This window comes from Taudactylus pleione, unplaced genomic scaffold (assembly GCF_031769625.1).
Source record: "Taudactylus pleione unplaced genomic scaffold, aTauple2 ptg001287l, whole genome shotgun sequence".
NCBI lineage: Eukaryota > Metazoa > Chordata > Amphibia > Anura > Myobatrachidae > Taudactylus > Taudactylus pleione.
In genome coordinates, this window is record NW_028285687.1 from 362,501 (window position 1) to 382,427 (window position 19,927).

Sequence of the window (19,927 nt, forward strand, 5' to 3'; positions counted from 1 at the left end):
GTACTGTGTACTATGTGTGTATATATGTGCAGTGTGTGTATTGTGTATATAATGTGTGTATGGTACTGTGTACTATGTGTGTATATATGTGTTGTGTGTGTACTGTGTATATAATGTGTGTGTGTGTATGGTACTGTGTGTGTGTATATATGTGCTGTGTGTGTACTGTGTATATATAATGTGTGTGTGTGTGTATGTCTGCATATGTGTATACTGTATATTTAATGCATGCAATGTGTGTGTATATAATATGTATAGGGGGTATGCGAGCACATCTATACTATGTATGTAATGTCTGTGTGTATATAATATGTATAGGGTGTATGCGAGCACATCTATACTATGTATGTAATGTCTGTGTGTATAATATGTATAGGGTGTATGCGAGCACATCTATACTATATATGTAATGTCTGTGTATATAATATGTATAGGGGGTATGCGAGCACATCTATACTATGTATGTAATGTCTGTGTGTATATAATATGTATAAGGTGTATGCGAGCACATCTATACTATGTATGTAATGTCTGTGTATATAATATGTATAGGGTGTATGCGAGCACATCTATACTATGTATGTAATGTCTGTGTATATAATATGTATAGGGTGAATGCGAGCACATCTATACTATGTATGTAATGTCTGTGTGTATATAATATGTATAGGGTGTATGCGAGCACATCTATACTATGTATGTAATGTCTGTGTATAATATGTATAGGGTGTATGTGAGCACATCTATACTATGTATGTAATGTCTGTGTATATAATATGTATAGGGTGTATGCGAGCACATCTATACTATGTATGTAATGTCTGTGTATATAATATGTATAGGGTGTATGCGAGCACATCTATACTATGTATGTAATGTCTGTGTATATAATATGTATAGGGTGTATGCGAGCACATCTATACTATGTATGTAATGTCTGTGTGTATATAATATGTATAGGGGGTATGCGAGCACATCTATACTATGTATGTAATGTCTGTGTATATAATATGTATAAGGTGTATGCGAGCACATCTATACTATGTATGTAATGTCTGTGTGTATATAATATGTATAAGGTGTATACGATCACATCTATACTATGTATGTAATGTCTGTGTGTATATAATATGTATAGGGTGTATACGAGCACATCTATACTATGTATGTAATGTCTGTGTGTATATAATATGTATAGGGTGTATGCGAGCACATCTATACTATGTATGTAATGTCTGTGTGTATAATATGTATAGGGTGTATGCGAGCACATCTATACTATGTATGTAATGTCTGTGTATATAATATGTATAGGGTGTATGCGAGCACATCTATACTATGTATGTAATGTCTGTGTGTATAATATGTATAGGGTGTATGCGAGCACATTTATACTATGCATGTAATGTCTGTGTGTATATAATATGTATAGGGTGTATGCGAGCACATCTATACTATGCATGTAATGTCTGTGTGTATATAATATGTATAGGGTGAATGCGAGCACATCTATACTATGTATGTAATGTCTGTGTGTATATAATATGTATAGGGGGTATGCGAGCACATCTATACTATGTATGTAATGTCTGTGTGTATATAATATGTATAAGGTGTATGTGAGCACATGTATACTATGTATGTAATGTCTGTGTATATAATATGTATAAGGTGTATGCGAGCACATCTATACTATATATGTAATGTCTGTATATAATATGTATAGGGTGTATGCGAGCACATCTATACTATGTATGTAATGTCTGTGTGTGTATATAATATGTATAAGGTGTATGCGAGCACATCTATACTATGTATGTAATTTCTGTGTATATAATATGTATAGGGTGTATGCGAGCACATCTATACTATGTATGTAATGTCTGTGTGTATATAATATGTATAGGGTGTATGCGAGCACATCTATACTATGTATGTAATGTCTGTGTGTATATAATATGTATAAGGTGTATGCGAGCACATCTATACTATGTATGTAATGTCTGTGTGTATAATATGTATAGGGTGTATGCGAGCACATCTATACTATGTATGTAATGTCTGTGTGTATAATATGTATAGGGTGTATGCGAGCACATCTATACTATGTATGTAATGTCTGTGTGTGTATATAATATGTATAAGGTGTATGCGAGCACATCTATACTATGTATGTAATGTCTGTGTGTATATAATATGTATAGGGTGTATGCGAGCACATCTATACTATGTATGTAATGTCTGTGTATATAATATGTATAGGGTGTATGCGAGCACATCTATACTATGTATGTAATGTCTGTGTGTATTATATGTATAGGGTGTATGCGAGCACATCTATACTATGTATGTAATGTCTGTGTATATAATATGTATAGGGTGTATGCGAGCACATCTATACCATGTATGTTATGTCTGTGTATATAATATGTATAAGGTGTATGCGAGCACATCTATACTATGTATGTAATGTCTGTGTGTATATAATATGTATAGGGTGTATGCGAGCACATCTATACTATGTATGTTATGTCTGTGTATATAATATGTATAGGGTGTATGCGAGCACATCTATACTATGTATGTAATGTCTGTGTGTATTATATGTATAGGGTGTATGCGAGCACATCTATACTATGTATGTAATGTCTGTGTATATAATATGTATAGGGTGTATGCGAGCACATCTATACCATGTATGTTATGTCTGTGTATATAATATGTATAAGGTGTATGCGAGCACATCTATACTATGTATGTAATGTCTGTGTGTATATAATATGTATAGGGTGTATGCGAGCACATCTATACTATGTATGTAAGGTCTGTGTGTGTATATAATATGTATAGGGTGTATGCGAGCACATCTATACCATGTATGTAATGTCTGTATATAATATGTATAGGGTGTATGCGAGCACATCTAAACTATGTATGTAATGTCTGTGTGTGTATATAATATGTATAAGGTGTATGCGAGCACATCTATACTATGTATGTAATGTCTGTGTGTATAATATGTATAGGGTGTATGCGAGCACATCTATACCATGTATGTTATGTCTGTGTATATAATATGTATAGGGTGTATGCGAGCACATCTATACTATGTATGTAATGTCTGTGTGTATATAATATGTATAGGGTGTATGCGAGCACATCTATACTATGTATGTAATGTCTGTGTATATAATATGTATAGGGTGTATGCGAGCACATCTATACTATGTATGTAATGTCTGTGTATATAATATGTATAGGGTGTATGCGAGCACATCTATACTATGTATGTAATGTTTGTGTGTATAATATGTATAAGGTGTATACGAGCACATCTATACTATGTATGTAATGTCTGTGTGTATATAATATGTATAGGGTGTATGTGAGCACATCTATACTATGTATGTAATGTCTGTGTGTATAATATGTATAGGGTGTATGCGAGCACATCTATACTATGTATGTAATGTCTGTGTGTATATAATATGTATAAGGTGTATGCGAGCACATCTATACTATGTATGTAATGTCTGTGTGTATATAATATGTATAAGGAGTATGCGAGCACATCTATACTATGTATGTAATGTTTGTGTATATAATATGTATAAGGAGTATGCGAGCACATCTATACTATGTATAAAATGTCTGTGTATATAATATGTATAAGGTGTATGCGAGCACATCTATACTATGTATGTAATGTCTGTGTATATAATATGTATAGGGTGTATGCGAGCACATCTATACTATGTATAAAATGTCTGTGTATATAATATGTATAAGGTGTATGCGAGCACATCTATACTATGTATGTAATGTCTGTGTATATAATATGTATAGGGTGTATGCGAGCACATCTATACTATGTATGTAATGTCTGTGTGTATATAATATGTATAGGGTGTATGTGAGCACATCTATACTATGTATGTAATGTCTGTGTGTATAATATGTATAGGGTGTATGCGAGCACATCTATACTATGTATGTAATGTCTGTGTGTATATAATATGTATAAGGTGTATGCGAGCACATCTATACTATGTATGTAATGTCTGTGTGTATATAATATGTATAAGGAGTATGCGAGCACATCTATACTATGTATGTAATGTTTGTGTATATAATATGTATAAGGAGTATGCGAGCACATCTATACTATGTATGTAATGTCTGTGTATATAATATGTATAGGGTGTATGTGAGCACATCTATACTATGTATGCAATGTGTGTGTATATAATATGTATAGGGTGTATGCGAGCACATCTATACTATGTATGTTATGTCTGTGTATATAATATGTATAGGGTGTATGCGAGCACATCTATACTATGTATGTAATGTCTGTGTGTATAATATGTATAGAATGTATACGAGCACATCTATACTATGTATGTAATTTCTGTGTGTGTATATAATATGTATAGGGTGTATGCGAGCACATCTATACTATGTATGTAATGTCTGTGTGTATAATATGTATAGGGGTGTATGCGAGCACATCTATACTATGTATGTAATGTCTGTGTGTATAATATGTATAGGGTGTATGCGAGCACATCTATACTATGTATGTAATGTCTGTGTGTGTATATAATATGTATAGGGTGTATGCGAGCACATCTATACTATGCATGTAATGTCTGTGTGTATATAATATGTATAAGGTGTATACGATCACATCTATACTATGTATGTAATGTCTGTGTGTATATAATATGTATAGGGTGTATACGAGCACATCTATACTATGTATGTAATGTCTGTGTGTATATAATATGTATAAGGTGTATACGAGCACATCTATACTATGTATGTAATGTCTGTGTATATAATATGTATAGGGTGTATGCGAGCACATCTATACTATGTATGTAATGTCTGTGTGTATAATATGTATAGGGTGTATGCGAGCACATCTATACTATGTATGTAATGTCTGTGTATATAATATGTATAGGGTGTATGCGAGCACATCTATACTATGTATGTAATATCTGTGTGTATATAATATGTATAGGGTGTATGCGAGCACATCTATACTATGTATGTAATGTCTGTGTGTATATAATATGTATAAGGAGTATGCGAGCACATCTATACTATGTATGTAATGTCTGTGTGTATAATATGTATAGGGTGTATGCGAGCACATCTATACTATGTATGTAATGTCTGTGTGTATATAATATGTATAGGGTGTATACGAGCACATCTATACTATGTATGTAATGTCTGTGTGTATAATATGTATAGGGTGTATGCGAGCACATCTATACTATGTATGTAATGTCTGTGTGTATATAATATGTATAGGGTGTATGCGAGCACATCTATACTATGTATGTAATGTCTGTGTATAATATGTATAGGGTGTATGCGAGCACATCTATACTATGTATGTAATGTCTGTGTATATAATATGTATAGGGTGTATGCGAGCACATCTATACTATGTATGTAATGTCTGTGTGTATATAATATGTATAGGGTGTATGCGAGCACATCTATACTATGTATGTAATGTCTGTGTATAATATGTATAGGGTGTATGCGAGCACATCTATACTATGTATGTAATGTCTGTGTGTATAATATGTATAGGGTGTATGCGAGCACATCTATACTATGTATGTAATGTCTGTGTGTATATAATATGTATAGGGTGTATACGAGCACATCTATACTATGTATGTAATGTCTGTGTGTATAATATGTATAGGGTGTATACGAGCACATGATACAGTTAGAGATCGGCGTGTGTATGTTATTGGTCCTGCTCCTATTTCCCCCTAGTGGTGGACTGTTCTCTCTGCGCCCATCAGGCTTCGGTCTTTCACTTACCCAGGTCTATGTTCTCTCTTATTCCCAGTTCTATAAGCGTGCCGGAGACCCAGACTGGAGGCTGGAGAGCCTGGCTCAGAATGAGGCAGCGTCCCAGCATGCACTGCAGCAAGTCACAAGCTCCTCATTGGATTATAGGAAGACAGAAGAGTCTGTTGGATGTGGCACAATGCAGCCCAGCTCTGCTCGGAGACAGCTGCAGGTACCCCCTGCCCATGTACCCCATGCCCATGTCCTTGTATTGTCTCCTGTCACAGGACTCCCCCCTTATGTGCCTACAGTACTGTGATACATGAGGGGCTCCTCCCTCTTCCTATACAGCACTATAGTCTGACTCCTCCCTTATGTGCCTACAGTGCTGTGATACATGAGGAGCTCCTCCCTCTTCCTATACAGCACTATAGTCTGACTCCTCCCCTTATGTGCCTACTGTACTGTGATACATGAGGAGCTCCTCCCTCTACTTATACAGCACTATAGTCTGACTCCTCCCTTATGTGCCTACAGTGCTGTGATACATGAGGAGCTCCTCCCTCTTCCTATACAGCACTATAGCCTGACTCCTCCCTTATGTGCCTACAGTACTGTGATACATGAGGGCTCCTCCCTCTTCCTATACAGCACTATAGTCTGACTCCTCCCTTATGTGCCTACAGTACTGTGATACATGAGGGCTCCTCCCTCTTCCTATACAGCACTATAGTCTGACTCCTCCCTTATGTGCCTACAGTACTGTGATACATGAGGAGCTCCTCCCTCTTCCTATACAGCACTATAGTCTGACTCCTCCCTTATGTGCCTACAGTACTGTGATACATGAGGGCTCCTCCCTCTTCCTATACAGCACTATAGCCTGACTCCTCCCTTATGTGCCTACAGTACTGTGATACATGAGGAGCTCCTCCCTCTTCCTATACAGCACTATAGTCTGACTCCTCCCTTATGTGCCTACAGTACTGTGATACATGAGGAGCTCCTCCCTCTTCCTATACAGCACTATAGTCTGACTCCTCCCTTATGTGCCTACAGTACTGTGATACATGAGGGCTCCTCCCTCTTCCTATACAGCACTATAGTCTGACTCCTCCCTTATGTGCCTACAGTACTGTGATACATGAGGGGCTCCTCCCTCTTCCTATACAGCACTATAGTCTGACTCCTCCCTTATGTGCCTACAGTACTGTGATACATGAGGGGCTCCTCCCTCTTCCTATACAGCACTATAGTCTGACTCCTCCCTTATGTGCCTACAGTACTGTGATACATGAGGGCTCCTCCCTCTTCCTATACAGCACTGTAGTCTGACTCCTCCCTTATGTGCCTACAGTACTGTGATACATGAGGAGCTCCTCCCTCTTCCTATACAGCACTATAGTCTGACTCCTCCCTTATGTGCCTACAGTACTGTGATACATGAGGGCTCCTCCCTCTTCCTATACAGCACTATAGTCTGACTCCTCCCTTATGTGCCTACAGTACTGTGATACATGAGGAGCTCCTCCCTCTTCCTATACAGCACTATAGTCTGACTCCTCCCTCCTTATGTGCCTACAGTACTGTGATACATGAGGGCTCCTCCCTCTTCCTATACAGCACTATAGTCTGACTCCCCCCTTATGTGCGTACTGTGATACATGAGGGGCTCCTCCCTCTTCCTATACAGCACTATAGTCTGACTCCTCCCTTATGTGCCTACAGTACTTTGATACATGAGGGCTCCTCCCTCTTCCTATACAGCACTATAGTCTGACTCCTCCCCTTATGTGCCTACAGTACTGTGATACATGACTATAAGGGAGGAGACTATAGTCTGACTCCTCCCTTATGTGCCTACAGTACTGTGATACATGAGGGCTCCTCCCTCTTCCTATACAGCACTATAGTCTGACTCCTCCCTTATGTGCCTACAGTACTGTTATACATGAGGGCTCCTCCCTCTTCCTATACAGCACTATAGTCTGACTCCTCCCTTATGTGCCTACATTACTGTGATACATGAGGAGCTCCTCCCTCTTCCTATACAGCACTATAGTCTGACTCCTCCCCTTATGTGCCTACAGTACTGTGATACATGAGGGGCTCCTCCCTCTTCCTATACAGCACTATTGTCTGACTCCTCCCCTTATGTGCCTACAGTACTGTGATACATGAGGAGCTCCTCCCTCTTCCTATACAGCACTATAGTCTGACTCCTCCGTTATGTGCCTACAGTACTGTGATACATGAGGGCTCCTCCCTCTTCCTATACAGCACTATAGTCTGACTCCTCCCTTATGTGCCTACAGTACTGTGATACATGAGGAGCTCCTCCCTCTTCCTATACAGCACTATTGTCTGACTCCTCCCCTTATGTGCCTACAGTACTGTGATACATGAGGGCTCCTCCCTCTTCCTATACAGCACTATAGTCTGACTCCTCCCTTATGTGCCTACAGTACTGTGATACATGAGGAGCTCCTCCCTCTTCCTATACAGCACTATAGTCTGACTCCTCCCTTATGTGCCTAAAGTACTGTGATACATGAGGGCTCCTCCCTCTTCCTATACAGCACTATAGCCTGACTCCTCCCTTATGTGCCTACAGTACTGTGATACATGAGGGGCTCCTCCCTCTTCCTATACAGCACTATAGTCTGACTCCTCCCTTATGTGCCTACAGTACTGTGATACATGAGGGCTCCTCCCTCTTCCTATACAGCACTATAGTCTGACTCCTTCCTTATGTGCCTACAGTACTGTGATACATGAGGAGCTCCTCTCTCTTCCTATACAGCACTATTGTCTGACTCCTCCCTTATGTGCCTACAGTACTGTGATACAAGAGGGGCTCCTCCCTCTTCCTATACAGCACTATAGTCTGACTCCTCCCTTATGTGCCTACAGTACTGTGATACATGAGGAGGTCCTCCCTCTACTTATACAGCACTATAGTCTGACTCCTCCCTTATGTGTCTACAGTACTGTGATACATGAGGGCTCCTCCCTCTTCCTATACAGCACTATAGTCTGACTCCTCCCCTTATGTGCCTACAGTACTGTGATACATGAGGGCTCCTCCCTCTTCCTATACAGCACTATAGTCTGACTCCTCCCTTATGTGCCTACAGTACTGTGATACATGAGGGGCTCCTCCCTCTTCCTATACAGCACTATAGTCTGACTCCTCCCTTATGTGCCTACAGTACTGTGATACATGAGGGGCTCCTCCCTCTTCCTATACAGCACTATAGTCTGACTCCTCCCTTATGTGCCTACAGTAATGTGATACATGAGGGCTCCTCCCTCTTCCTATACAGCACTATAGTCTGACTCCTCCCTTATGTGCCTACAGTACTGTGATACATGAGGGGCTCCTCCCTCTTCCTATACAGCACTATAGTCTGACTCCTCCCTTATGTGCCTACAGTACTGTGATACATGAGGGCTCCTCCCTCTTCCTATACAGCACTATAGTCTGACTCCTCCCTTATGTGCCTACAGAACTGTGATACATGAGGGCTCCTCCCTCTTCCTATACAGCACTATAGTCTGACTCCCCCCTTATGTGCGTACTGTGATACATGAGGGGCTCCTCCCTCTTCCTATACAGCACTATAGTCTGACTCCTCCCTTATGTGCCTACTGTGATACATGAGGGGCTCCTCCCTCTTCCTATACAGCACTATAGTCTGACTCCTCCCTTATGTGCCTACAGTACTGTGATACATGAGGGCTCCTCCCTCTTCCTATACAGCACTATAGTCTGACTCCTCCCCTTATGTGCCTACAGTACTGTGATACATGACTATAAGGGAGGAGACTATAGTCTGACTCCTCCCTTATGTGCCTACAGTACTGTGATACATGAGGGCTCCTCCCTCTTCCTATACAGCACTATAGCCTGACTCCTCCCTTATGTGCCTACAGTACTGTGATACATGAGGGCTCCTCCCTCTTCCTATACAGCACTATAGTCTGACTCCTCCCTTATGTGCCTACATTACTGTGATACATGAGGAGCTCCTCCCTCTTCCTATACAGCACTATAGTCTGACTCCTCCCCTTATGTGCCTACAGTACTGTGATACATGAGGGGCTCCTCCCTCTTCCTATACAGCACTATAGTCTGACTCCTCCGTTATGTGCCTACAGTACTGTGATACATGAGGGCTCCTCCCTCTTCCTATACAGCACTATAGTCTGACTCCTCCCTTATGTGCCTACAGTACTGTGATACATGAGGAGCTCCTCCCTCTTCCTATACAGCACTATTGTCTGACTCCTCCCCTTATGTGCCTACAGTACTGTGATACATGAGGGCTCCTCCCTCTTCCTATACAGCACTATAGTCTGACTCCTCCCTTATGTGCCTACAGTACTGTGATACATGAGGAGCTCCTCCCTCTTCCTATACAGCACTATAGTCTGACTCCTCCCTTATGTGCCTAAAGTACTGTGATACATGAGGGCTCCTCCCTCTTCCTATACAGCACTATAGCCTGACTCCTCCCTTATGTGCCTACAGTACTGTGATACATGAGGGCTCCTCCCTCTTCCTATACAGCACTATAGTCTGACTCCTCCCTTATGTGCCTACAGTACTGTGATACATGAGGGCTCCTCCCTCTTCCTATACAGCACTATAGTCTGACTCCTTCCTTATGTGCCTACAGTACTGTGATACATGAGGAGCTCCTCTCTCTTCCTATACAGCACTATAGTCTGACTCCTCCCTTATGTGCCTACAGTACTGTGATACAAGAGGGGCTCCTCCCTCTTCCTATACAGCACTATAGTCTGACTCCTCCCTTATGTGCCTACAGTACTGTGATACATGAGGAGGTCCTCCCTCTACTTATACAGCACTATAGTCTGACTCCTCCCTTATGTGTCTACAGTACTGTGATACATGAGGGGCTCCTCCCTCTTCCTATACAGCACTATAGTCTGACTCCTCCCTTATGTACCTACAGTACTGTGATACATGAGGGCTCCTCCCTCTTCCTATACAGCACTATAGTCTGACTCCTCCCCTTATGTGCCTACAGTACTGTGATACATGAGGGCTCCTCCCTCTTCCTATACAGCACTATAGTCTGACTCCTCCCTTATGTGCCTACAGTACTGTGATACATGAGGGGCTCCTCCCTCTTCCTATACAGCACTATAGTCTGACTCCTCCCTTATGTGCCTACAGTACTGTGATACATGAGGGGCTCCTCCCTCTTCCTATACAGCACTATAGTCTGACTCCTCCCTTATGTGCCTACAGTAATGTGATACATGAGGGCTCCTCCCTCTTCCTATACAGCACTATAGTCTGACTCCTCCCTTATGTGCCTACAGTACTGTGATACATGATGGGCTCCTCCCTCTTCCTATACAGCACTATAGCCTGACTCCTCCCTTATGTGCCTACAGTACTGTGATACATGAGGGCTCCTCCCTCTTCCTATACAGCACTATAGCCTGACTCCTCCCTTATGTGCCTACAGTTCTGTGATACATGAGGGGCTCCTCCCTCTTCCTATACAGCACTATAGTCTGACTCCTCACTTATGTGCCTACAGTTCTGTGATACATGAGGAGCTCCTCCCTCTTCCTATACAGCACTATAGTCTGACTCCTCCCTTATGTGCCTACAGTACTGTGATACATGAGGGCTCCTCCCTCTTCCTATACAGCACTATAGTCTGACTCCTCCCTTATGTGCCTACAGAACTGTGATACATGAGGGCTCCTCCCTCTTCCTATACAGCACTATAGTCTGACTCCTCCCCTTATGTGCCTACAGTAATGTGATACATGAGGGCTCCTCCCTCTTCCTCTACAGCACTATTGTCTGACTCCTCCCCTTATGTGCCTACAGTACTGTGATACATGAGGACCTCCTCCCTCTTCCTATACAGCACTATTGTCTGACTCCTCCCTTATGTGCCTACAGTACTGTGATACATGAGGAGCTCCTCCCTCTTCCTATACAGCACTATTGTCTGACTCCTCCCTTATGTGCCTACAGTACTGTGATACATGAGGGCTCCTCCCTCTTCCTATACAGCACTATAGTCTGACTCCTCCTCTTATGTGCCTACAGTACTGTGATACATGAGGAGCTCCTCCCTCTTCCTATACAGCACTATAGTCTGACTCCTCCCCTTATGTGCCTACAGTACTGTGATACATGAGGGCTCCTCCCTCTTCCTATACAGCACTATAGTCTGACTCCTCTCTTATGTGCCTACAGTACTGTGATACATGAGGAGCTCCTCCCTCTACTTATACAGCACTATAGTCTGACTCCTCCGTTATGTGCCTACAGTACTGTGATACATGATGGGCTCCTCCCTCTTCCTATACAGCACTATAGTCTGACTCCTCCCTTATGTGCCTACAGTACTGTGACACATAAGGGGCTCCTCCCTCTTCCTATACAGCACTATTGTCTGACTCCTCCCTCCTTATGTGCCTACAGTACTGTGATACATGAGGAGCTCCTCCCTCTTCCTATACAGCACTATAGTCTGACTCCTCCCCTTATGTGCCTACAGTACTGTGATACATGAGGGGCTCCTCCCTCATCCTATACAGCACTATAGTCTGACTCCTCCCTCCTTATGTGCCTACAGTACTGTGATACATGAGGAGCTCCTCCCTCTTCCTATACAGCACTATAGTCTGACTCCTCACTTATGTGCCTACTGTACTGTGATACATGAGGGCTCCTCCCTCTTCCTATACAGCACTATAGTCTGACTCCTCCCCTTATGTGCCTACAGTACTGTGATACATGAGGGCTCCTCCCTCTTCCTATACAGCACTATAGTCTGACTCCTCCCTTATGTGCCTACAGTACTGTGATACATGAGGGGCTCCTCCCTCTTCCTATACAGCACTATAGTCTGACTCCTCCCTTATGTGCCTACAGTACTGTGATACATGAGGAGCTCCTCCCTCTTCCTATACAGCACTATAGTCTGACTCCTCACTTATGTGCCTACTGTACTGTGATACATGAGGGCTCCTCCCTCTTCCTATACAGCACTATAGTCTGACTCCTCCCTTATGTGCCTACAGTACTGTGATACATGAGGGCTCCTCCCTCTTCCTATACAGCACTATTGTCTGACTCCTCCCCTTATGTGCCTACAGTACTGTGATACATGAGGGCTCCTCCCTCTTCCTATACAGCACTATAGTCTGACTCCTCCCTTATGTGCCTACAGTACTGTGATACATGAGGGCTCCTCCCTCTTCCTATACAGCACTATAGTCTGACTCATCCCTTATGTGCCTACAGTACTGTGATACATGAGGGGCTCCTCCCTCTTCCTATACAGCACTGTAGTCTGACTCCTCCCTTATGTGCCTACAGTACTGTGATACATGAGGGGCTCCTCCCTCTTCCTATACAGCACTGTAGTCTGACTCCTCCCTTATGTGCCTACAGTACTGTGATACATGAGGGCTCCTCCCTCTTCCTATACAGCACTATAGTCTGACTCCTCCCTTATGTGCCTACAGTACTGTGATACATGAGGGGCTCCTCCCTCTTCCTATACAGCACTATAGTCTGACTCCTCCCTTATGTGCCTACAGTACTGTGATACATGAGGGCTCCTCCCTCTTCCTATACAGCACTATAGTCTGACTCCTCCCTTATGTGCCTACAGTACTGTGATACATGAGGGGCTCCTCCCTCTTCCTATACAGCACTATAGTCTGACTCCTCCCTTATGTGCCTACAGTACTGTGATACATGAGGGCTCCTCCCTCTTCCTATACAGCACTATAGCCTGACTCCTCACTTATGTGCCTACAGTTCTGTGATACATGAGGGCTCCTCCCTCTTCCTATACAGCACTATAGTCTGACTCCTCACTTATGTGCGCTCCTCCCTCTTCCTATACAGCACTATAGTCTGACTCCTCCCTTATGTGCCTACAGTACTGTGATACATGAGGGCTCCTCCCTCTTCCTATACAGCACTATAGCCTGACTCCTCCCTTATGTGCCTACAGTACTGTGATACATGAGGGCTCCTCCCTCTTCCTATACAGCACTATAGCCTGACTCCTCCCTTATGTGCCTACAGTACTGTGATACATGAGGGCTCCTCCCTCTTCCTCTACAGCACTATTGTCTGACTCCTCCCCTTATGTGCCTACACTACTGTGATACATGAGGAGCTCCTCCCTCTTCCTATACAGCACTATAGTCTGACTCCTCCCTTATGTGCCTACAGTACTGTGATACATGAGGGCTCCTCCCTCTTCCTATACAGCACTATTGTCTGACTCCTCCCCTTATGTGCCTACAGTACTGTGATACATGATGGGCTCCTCCCTCTTCCTATACAGCACTATAGCCTGACTCCTCCCTTATGTGCCTACAGTACTGTGATACATGAGGGCTCCTCCCTCTTCCTATACAGCACTATAGTCTGACTCCTCCCTTATGTGCCTACAGTACTGTGATACATGAGGGCTCCTCCCTCTTCCTATACAGCACTATAGCCTGACTCCTCACTTATGTGCCTACAGTTCTGTGATACATGAGGGGCTCCTCCCTCTTCCTATACAGCACTATAGTCTGACTCCTCCCTCCTTATGTGCCTACAGTACTGTGATACATGAGGGCTCCTCCCTCTTCCTATACAGCACTATAGTCTGACTCCTCCCTTATGTACCTACAGTACTGTGATACATGAGGGCTCCTCCCTCTTCCTATACAGCACTATAGTCTGACTCCTCCCCTTATGTGCCTACAGTACTGTGATACATGAGGGCTCCTCCCTCTTCCTATACAGCACTATAGTCTGACTCCTCCCTTATGTGCCTACAGTACTGTGATACATGAGGGGCTCCTCCCTCTTCCTATACAGCACTATAGTCTGACTCCTCCCTTATGTGCCTACAGTACTGTGATACATGAGGGGCTCCTCCCTCTTCCTATACAGCACTATAGTCTGACTCCTCCCTTATGTGCCTACAGTACTGTGATACATGAGGGGCTCCTCCCTCTTCCTATACAGCACTATAGTCTGACTCCTCCCTTATGTGCCTACAGTAATGTGATACATGAGGGCTCCTCCCTCTTCCTATACAGCACTATAGTCTGACTCCTCCCTTATGTGCCTACAGTACTGTGATACATGATGGGCTCCTCCCTCTTCCTATACAGCACTATAGCCTGACTCCTCCCTTATGTGCCTACAGTACTGTGATACATGAGGGCTCCTCCCTCTTCCTATACAGCACTATAGCCTGACTCCTCCCTTATGTGCCTACAGTTCTGTGATACATGAGGGGCTCCTCCCTCTTCCTATACAGCACTATAGTCTGACTCCTCACTTATGTGCCTACCGTACTGTGATACATGAGGAGCTCCTCCCTCTTCCTATACAGCACTATAGTCTGACTCCTCCCTTATGTGCCTACAGTACTGTGATACATGAGGGCTCCTCCCTCTTCCTATACAGCACTATAGTCTGACTCCTCCCTTATGTGCCTACAGTACTGTGATACATGAGGAGCTCCTCCCTCTTCCTATACAGCACTATAGTCTGACTCCTCCCTTATGTGCCTACAGTACTGTGATACATGAGGGCTCCTCCCTCTTCCTCTACAGCACTATTGTCTGACTCCTCCCCTTATGTGCCTACAGTACTGTGATACATGAGGAGCTCCTCCCTCTTCCTATACAGCACTATTGTCTGACTCCTCCCTTATGTGCCTACAGTACTGTGATACATGAGGAGCTCCTCCCTCTTCCTATACAGCACTATTGTCTGACTCCTCCCTTATGTGCCTACAGTACTGTGATACATGAGGGGCTCCTCCCTCTTCCTATACAGCACTATAGTCTGACTCCTCCTCTTATGTGCCTACAGTACTGTGATACATGAGGAGCTCCTCCCTCTTCCTATACAGCACTATAGTCTGACTCCTCCCCTTATGTGCCTACAGTACTGTGATACATGAGGGCTCCTCCCTCTTCCTATACAGCACTATAGTCTGACTCCTCTCTTATGTGCCTACAGTACTGTGATACATGAGGAGCTCCTCCCTCTACTTATACAGCACTATAGTCTGACTCCTCCGTTATGTGCCTACAGTACTGTGATACATGATGGGCTCCTCCCTCTTCCTATACAGCACTATAGTCTGACTCCTCCCTTATGTGCCTACAGTACTGTGACACATGAGGGGCTTCCCCCTCTTCCTATACAGCACTATTGTCTGACTCCTCCCTCCTTATGTGCCTACAGTACTGTGATACATGAGGAGCTCCTCCCTCTTCCTATACAGCACTATAGTCTGACTCCTCCCCTTATGTGCCTACAGTACTGTGATACATGAGGGGCTCCTCCCTCATCCTATACAGCACTATAGTCTGACTCCTCCCCTTATGTGCCTACAGTACTGTGATACATGAGGACCTCCTCCCTCTTCCTATACAGCACTATAGTCTGACTCCTCCCTTATGTGCCTACAGTACTGTGATACATGAGGGGCTCCTCCCTCTTCCTATACAGCACTATAGTCTGACTCCTCCCTTATGTGCCTACAGTACTGTGATACATGAGGGGCTCCTCCCTCTTCCTATACAGCACTATAGTCTGACTCCTCCCTTATGTGCCTACAGTAATGTGATACATGAGGGCTCCTCCCTCTTCCTATACAGCACTATAGTCTGACTCCTCCCTTATGTGCCTACAGTACTGTGATACATGATGGGCTCCTCCCTCTTCCTATACAGCACTATAGCCTGACTCCTCCCTTATGTGCCTACAGTACTGTGATACATGAGGGCTCCTCCCTCTTCCTATACAGCACTATAGCCTGACTCCTCCCTTATGTGCCTACAGTTCTGTGATACATGAGGGGCTCCTCCCTCTTCCTATACAGCACTATAGTCTGACTCCTCACTTATGTGCCTACAGTTCTGTGATACATGAGGAGCTCCTCCCTCTTCCTATACAGCACTATAGTCTGACTCCTCCCTTATGTGCCTACAGTACTGTGATACATGAGGGCTCCTCCCTCTTCCTATACAGCACTATAGTCTGACTCCTCCCTTATGTGCCTACAGAACTGTGATACATGAGGGCTCCTCCCTCTTCCTATACAGCACTATAGTCTGACTCCTCCCCTTATGTGCCTACAGTAATGTGATACATGAGGGCTCCTCCCTCTTCCTCTACAGCACTATTGTCTGACTCCTCCCCTTATGTGCCTACAGTACTGTGATACATGAGGACCTCCTCCCTCTTCCTATACAGCACTATTGTCTGACTCCTCCCTTATGTGCCTACAGTACTGTGATACATGAGGAGCTCCTCCCTCTTCCTATACAGCACTATAGTCTGACTCCTCCTCTTATGTGCCTACAGTACTGTGATACATGAGGAGCTCCTCCCTCTTCCTATACAGCACTATAGTCTGACTCCTCCCCTTATGTGCCTACAGTACTGTGATACATGAGGGCTCCTCCCTCTTCCTATACAGCACTATAGTCTGACTCCTCTCTTATGTGCCTACAGTACTGTGATACATGAGGAGCTCCTCCCTCTACTTATACAGCACTATAGTCTGACTCCTCCGTTATGTGCCTACAGTACTGTGATACATGATGGGCTCCTCCCTCTTCCTATACAGCACTATAGTCTGACTCCTCCCTTATGTGCCTACAGTACTGTGACACATGAGGGGCTCCTCCCTCTTCCTATACAGCACTATTGTCTGACTCCTCCCTCCTTATGTGCCTACAGTACTGTGATACATGAGGAGCTCCTCCCTCTTCCTATACAGCACTATAGTCTGACTCCTCCCCTTATGTGCCTACAGTACTGTGATACATGAGGGGCTCCTCCCTCATCCTATACAGCACTATAGTCTGACTCCTCCCTCCTTATGTGCCTACAGTACTGTGATACATGAGGAGCTCCTCCCTCTTCCTATACAGCACTATAGTCTGACTCCTCACTTATGTGCCTACTGTACTGTGATACATGAGGGCTCCTCCCTCTTCCTATACAGCACTATAGTCTGACTCCTCCCTTATGTGCCTACAGTACTGTGATACATGAGGGCTCCTCCCTCTTCCTATACAGCACTATTGTCTGACTCCTCCCCTTATGTGCCTACAGTACTGTGATACATGAGGGCTCCTCCCTCTTCCTATACAGCACTATAGTCTGACTCCTCCCTTATGTGCCTACAGTACTGTGATACATGAGGGCTCCTCCCTCTTCCTATACAGCACTATAGTCTGACTCCTCCCTTATGTGCCTACAGTACTGTGATACATGAGGGGCTCCTCCCTCTTCCTATACAGCACTGTAGTCTGACTCCTCCCTTATGTGCCTACAGTACTGTGATACATGAGGGGCTCCTCCCTCTTCCTATACAGCACTGTAGTCTGACTCCTCCCTTATGTGCCTACAGTACTGTGATACATGAGGGCTCCTCCCTCTTCCTATACAGCACTATAGTCTGACTCCTCCCTTATGTGCCTACAGTACTGTGATACATGAGGGGCTCCTCCCTCTTCCTATACAGCACTATAGTCTGACTCCTCCCTTATGTGCCTACAGTACTGTGATACATGAGGGCTCCTCCCTCTTCCTATACAGCACTATAGTCTGACTCCTCCCTTATGTGCCTACAGTACTGTGATACATGAGGGGCTCCTCCCTCTTCCTATACAGCACTATAGTCTGACTCCTCCCTTATGTGCCTACAGTACTGTGATACATGAGGGCTCCTCCCTCTTCCTATACAGCACTATAGCCTGACTCCTCACTTATGTGCCTACAGTTCTGTGATACATGAGGGCTCCTCCCTCTTCCTATACAGCACTATAGTCTGACTCCTCACTTATGTGCGCTCCTCCCTCTTCCTATACAGCACTATAGTCTGACTCCTCCCTTATGTGCCTACAGTACTGTGATACATGAGGGCTCCTCCCTCTTCCTATACAGCACTATAGCCTGACTCCTCCCTTATGTGCCTACAGTACTGTGATACATGAGGGCTCCTCCCTCTTCCTATACAGCACTATAGCCTGACTCCTCCCTTATGTGCCTACAGTACTGTGATACATGAGGGCTCCTCCCTCTTCCTCTACAGCACTATTGTCTGACTCCTCCCCTTATGTGCCTACACTACTGTGATACATGAGGAGCTCCTCCCTCTTCCTATACAGCACTATAGTCTGACTCCTCCCTTATGTGCCTACAGTACTGTGATACATGAGGGCTCCTCCCTCTTCCTATACAGCACTATTGTCTGACTCCTCCCCTTATGTGCCTACAGTACTGTGATACATGATGGGCTCCTCCCTCTTCCTATACAGCACTATAGCCTGACTCCTCCCTTATGTGCCTACAGTACTGTGATACATGAGGGCTCCTCCCTCTTCCTATACAGCACTATAGTCTGACTCCTCCCTTATGTGCCTACAGTACTGTGATACATGAGGGCTCCTCCCTCTTCCTATACAGCACTATAGCCTGACTCCTCACTTATGTGCCTACAGTTCTGTGATACATGAGGGGCTCCTCCCTCTTCCTATACAGCACTATAGTCTGACTCCTCCCTCCTTATGTGCCTACAGTACTGTGATACATGAGGGCTCCTCCCTCTTCCTATACAGCACTATAGTCTGACTCCTCCCTTATGTACCTACAGTACTGTGATACATGAGGGCTCCTCCCTCTTCCTATACAGCACTATAGTCTGACTCCTCCCCTTATGTGCCTACAGTACTGTGATACATGAGGGCTCCTCCCTCTTCCTATACAGCACTATAGTCTGACTCCTCCCTTATGTGCCTACAGTACTGTGATACATGAGGGGCTCCTCCCTCTTCCTATACAGCACTATAGTCTGACTCCTCCCTTATGTGCCTACAGTACTGTGATACATGAGGGGCTCCTCCCTCTTCCTATACAGCACTATAGTCTGACTCCTCCCTTATGTGCCTACAGTACTGTGATACATGAGGGGCTCCTCCCTCTTCCTATACAGCACTATAGTCTGACTCCTCCCTTATGTGCCTACAGTAATGTGATACATGAGGGCTCCTCCCTCTT

General features: G+C 44.2%; 1 protein-coding gene across 2 annotated transcripts in view; it reads left to right on the forward strand.

The window, feature by feature from the left end:
* The window catches only part of SRCAP (Snf2 related CREBBP activator protein), a 261,121-nt gene that overhangs the window by 13,605 nt on the left and 227,589 nt on the right, over positions 1 to 19,927 (forward strand). For both annotated transcript variants that reach the window (XM_088462894.1, XM_088462895.1), the window contains exon 2: positions 5,882 to 6,055. In XM_088462894.1, coding sequence (XP_088319020.1) covers positions 6,023 to 6,055 — 33 coding nt within the window. In that variant the 5' untranslated portion in view covers positions 5,882 to 6,022. The remainder of the gene's footprint in view (positions 1 to 5,881; positions 6,056 to 19,927) is intronic.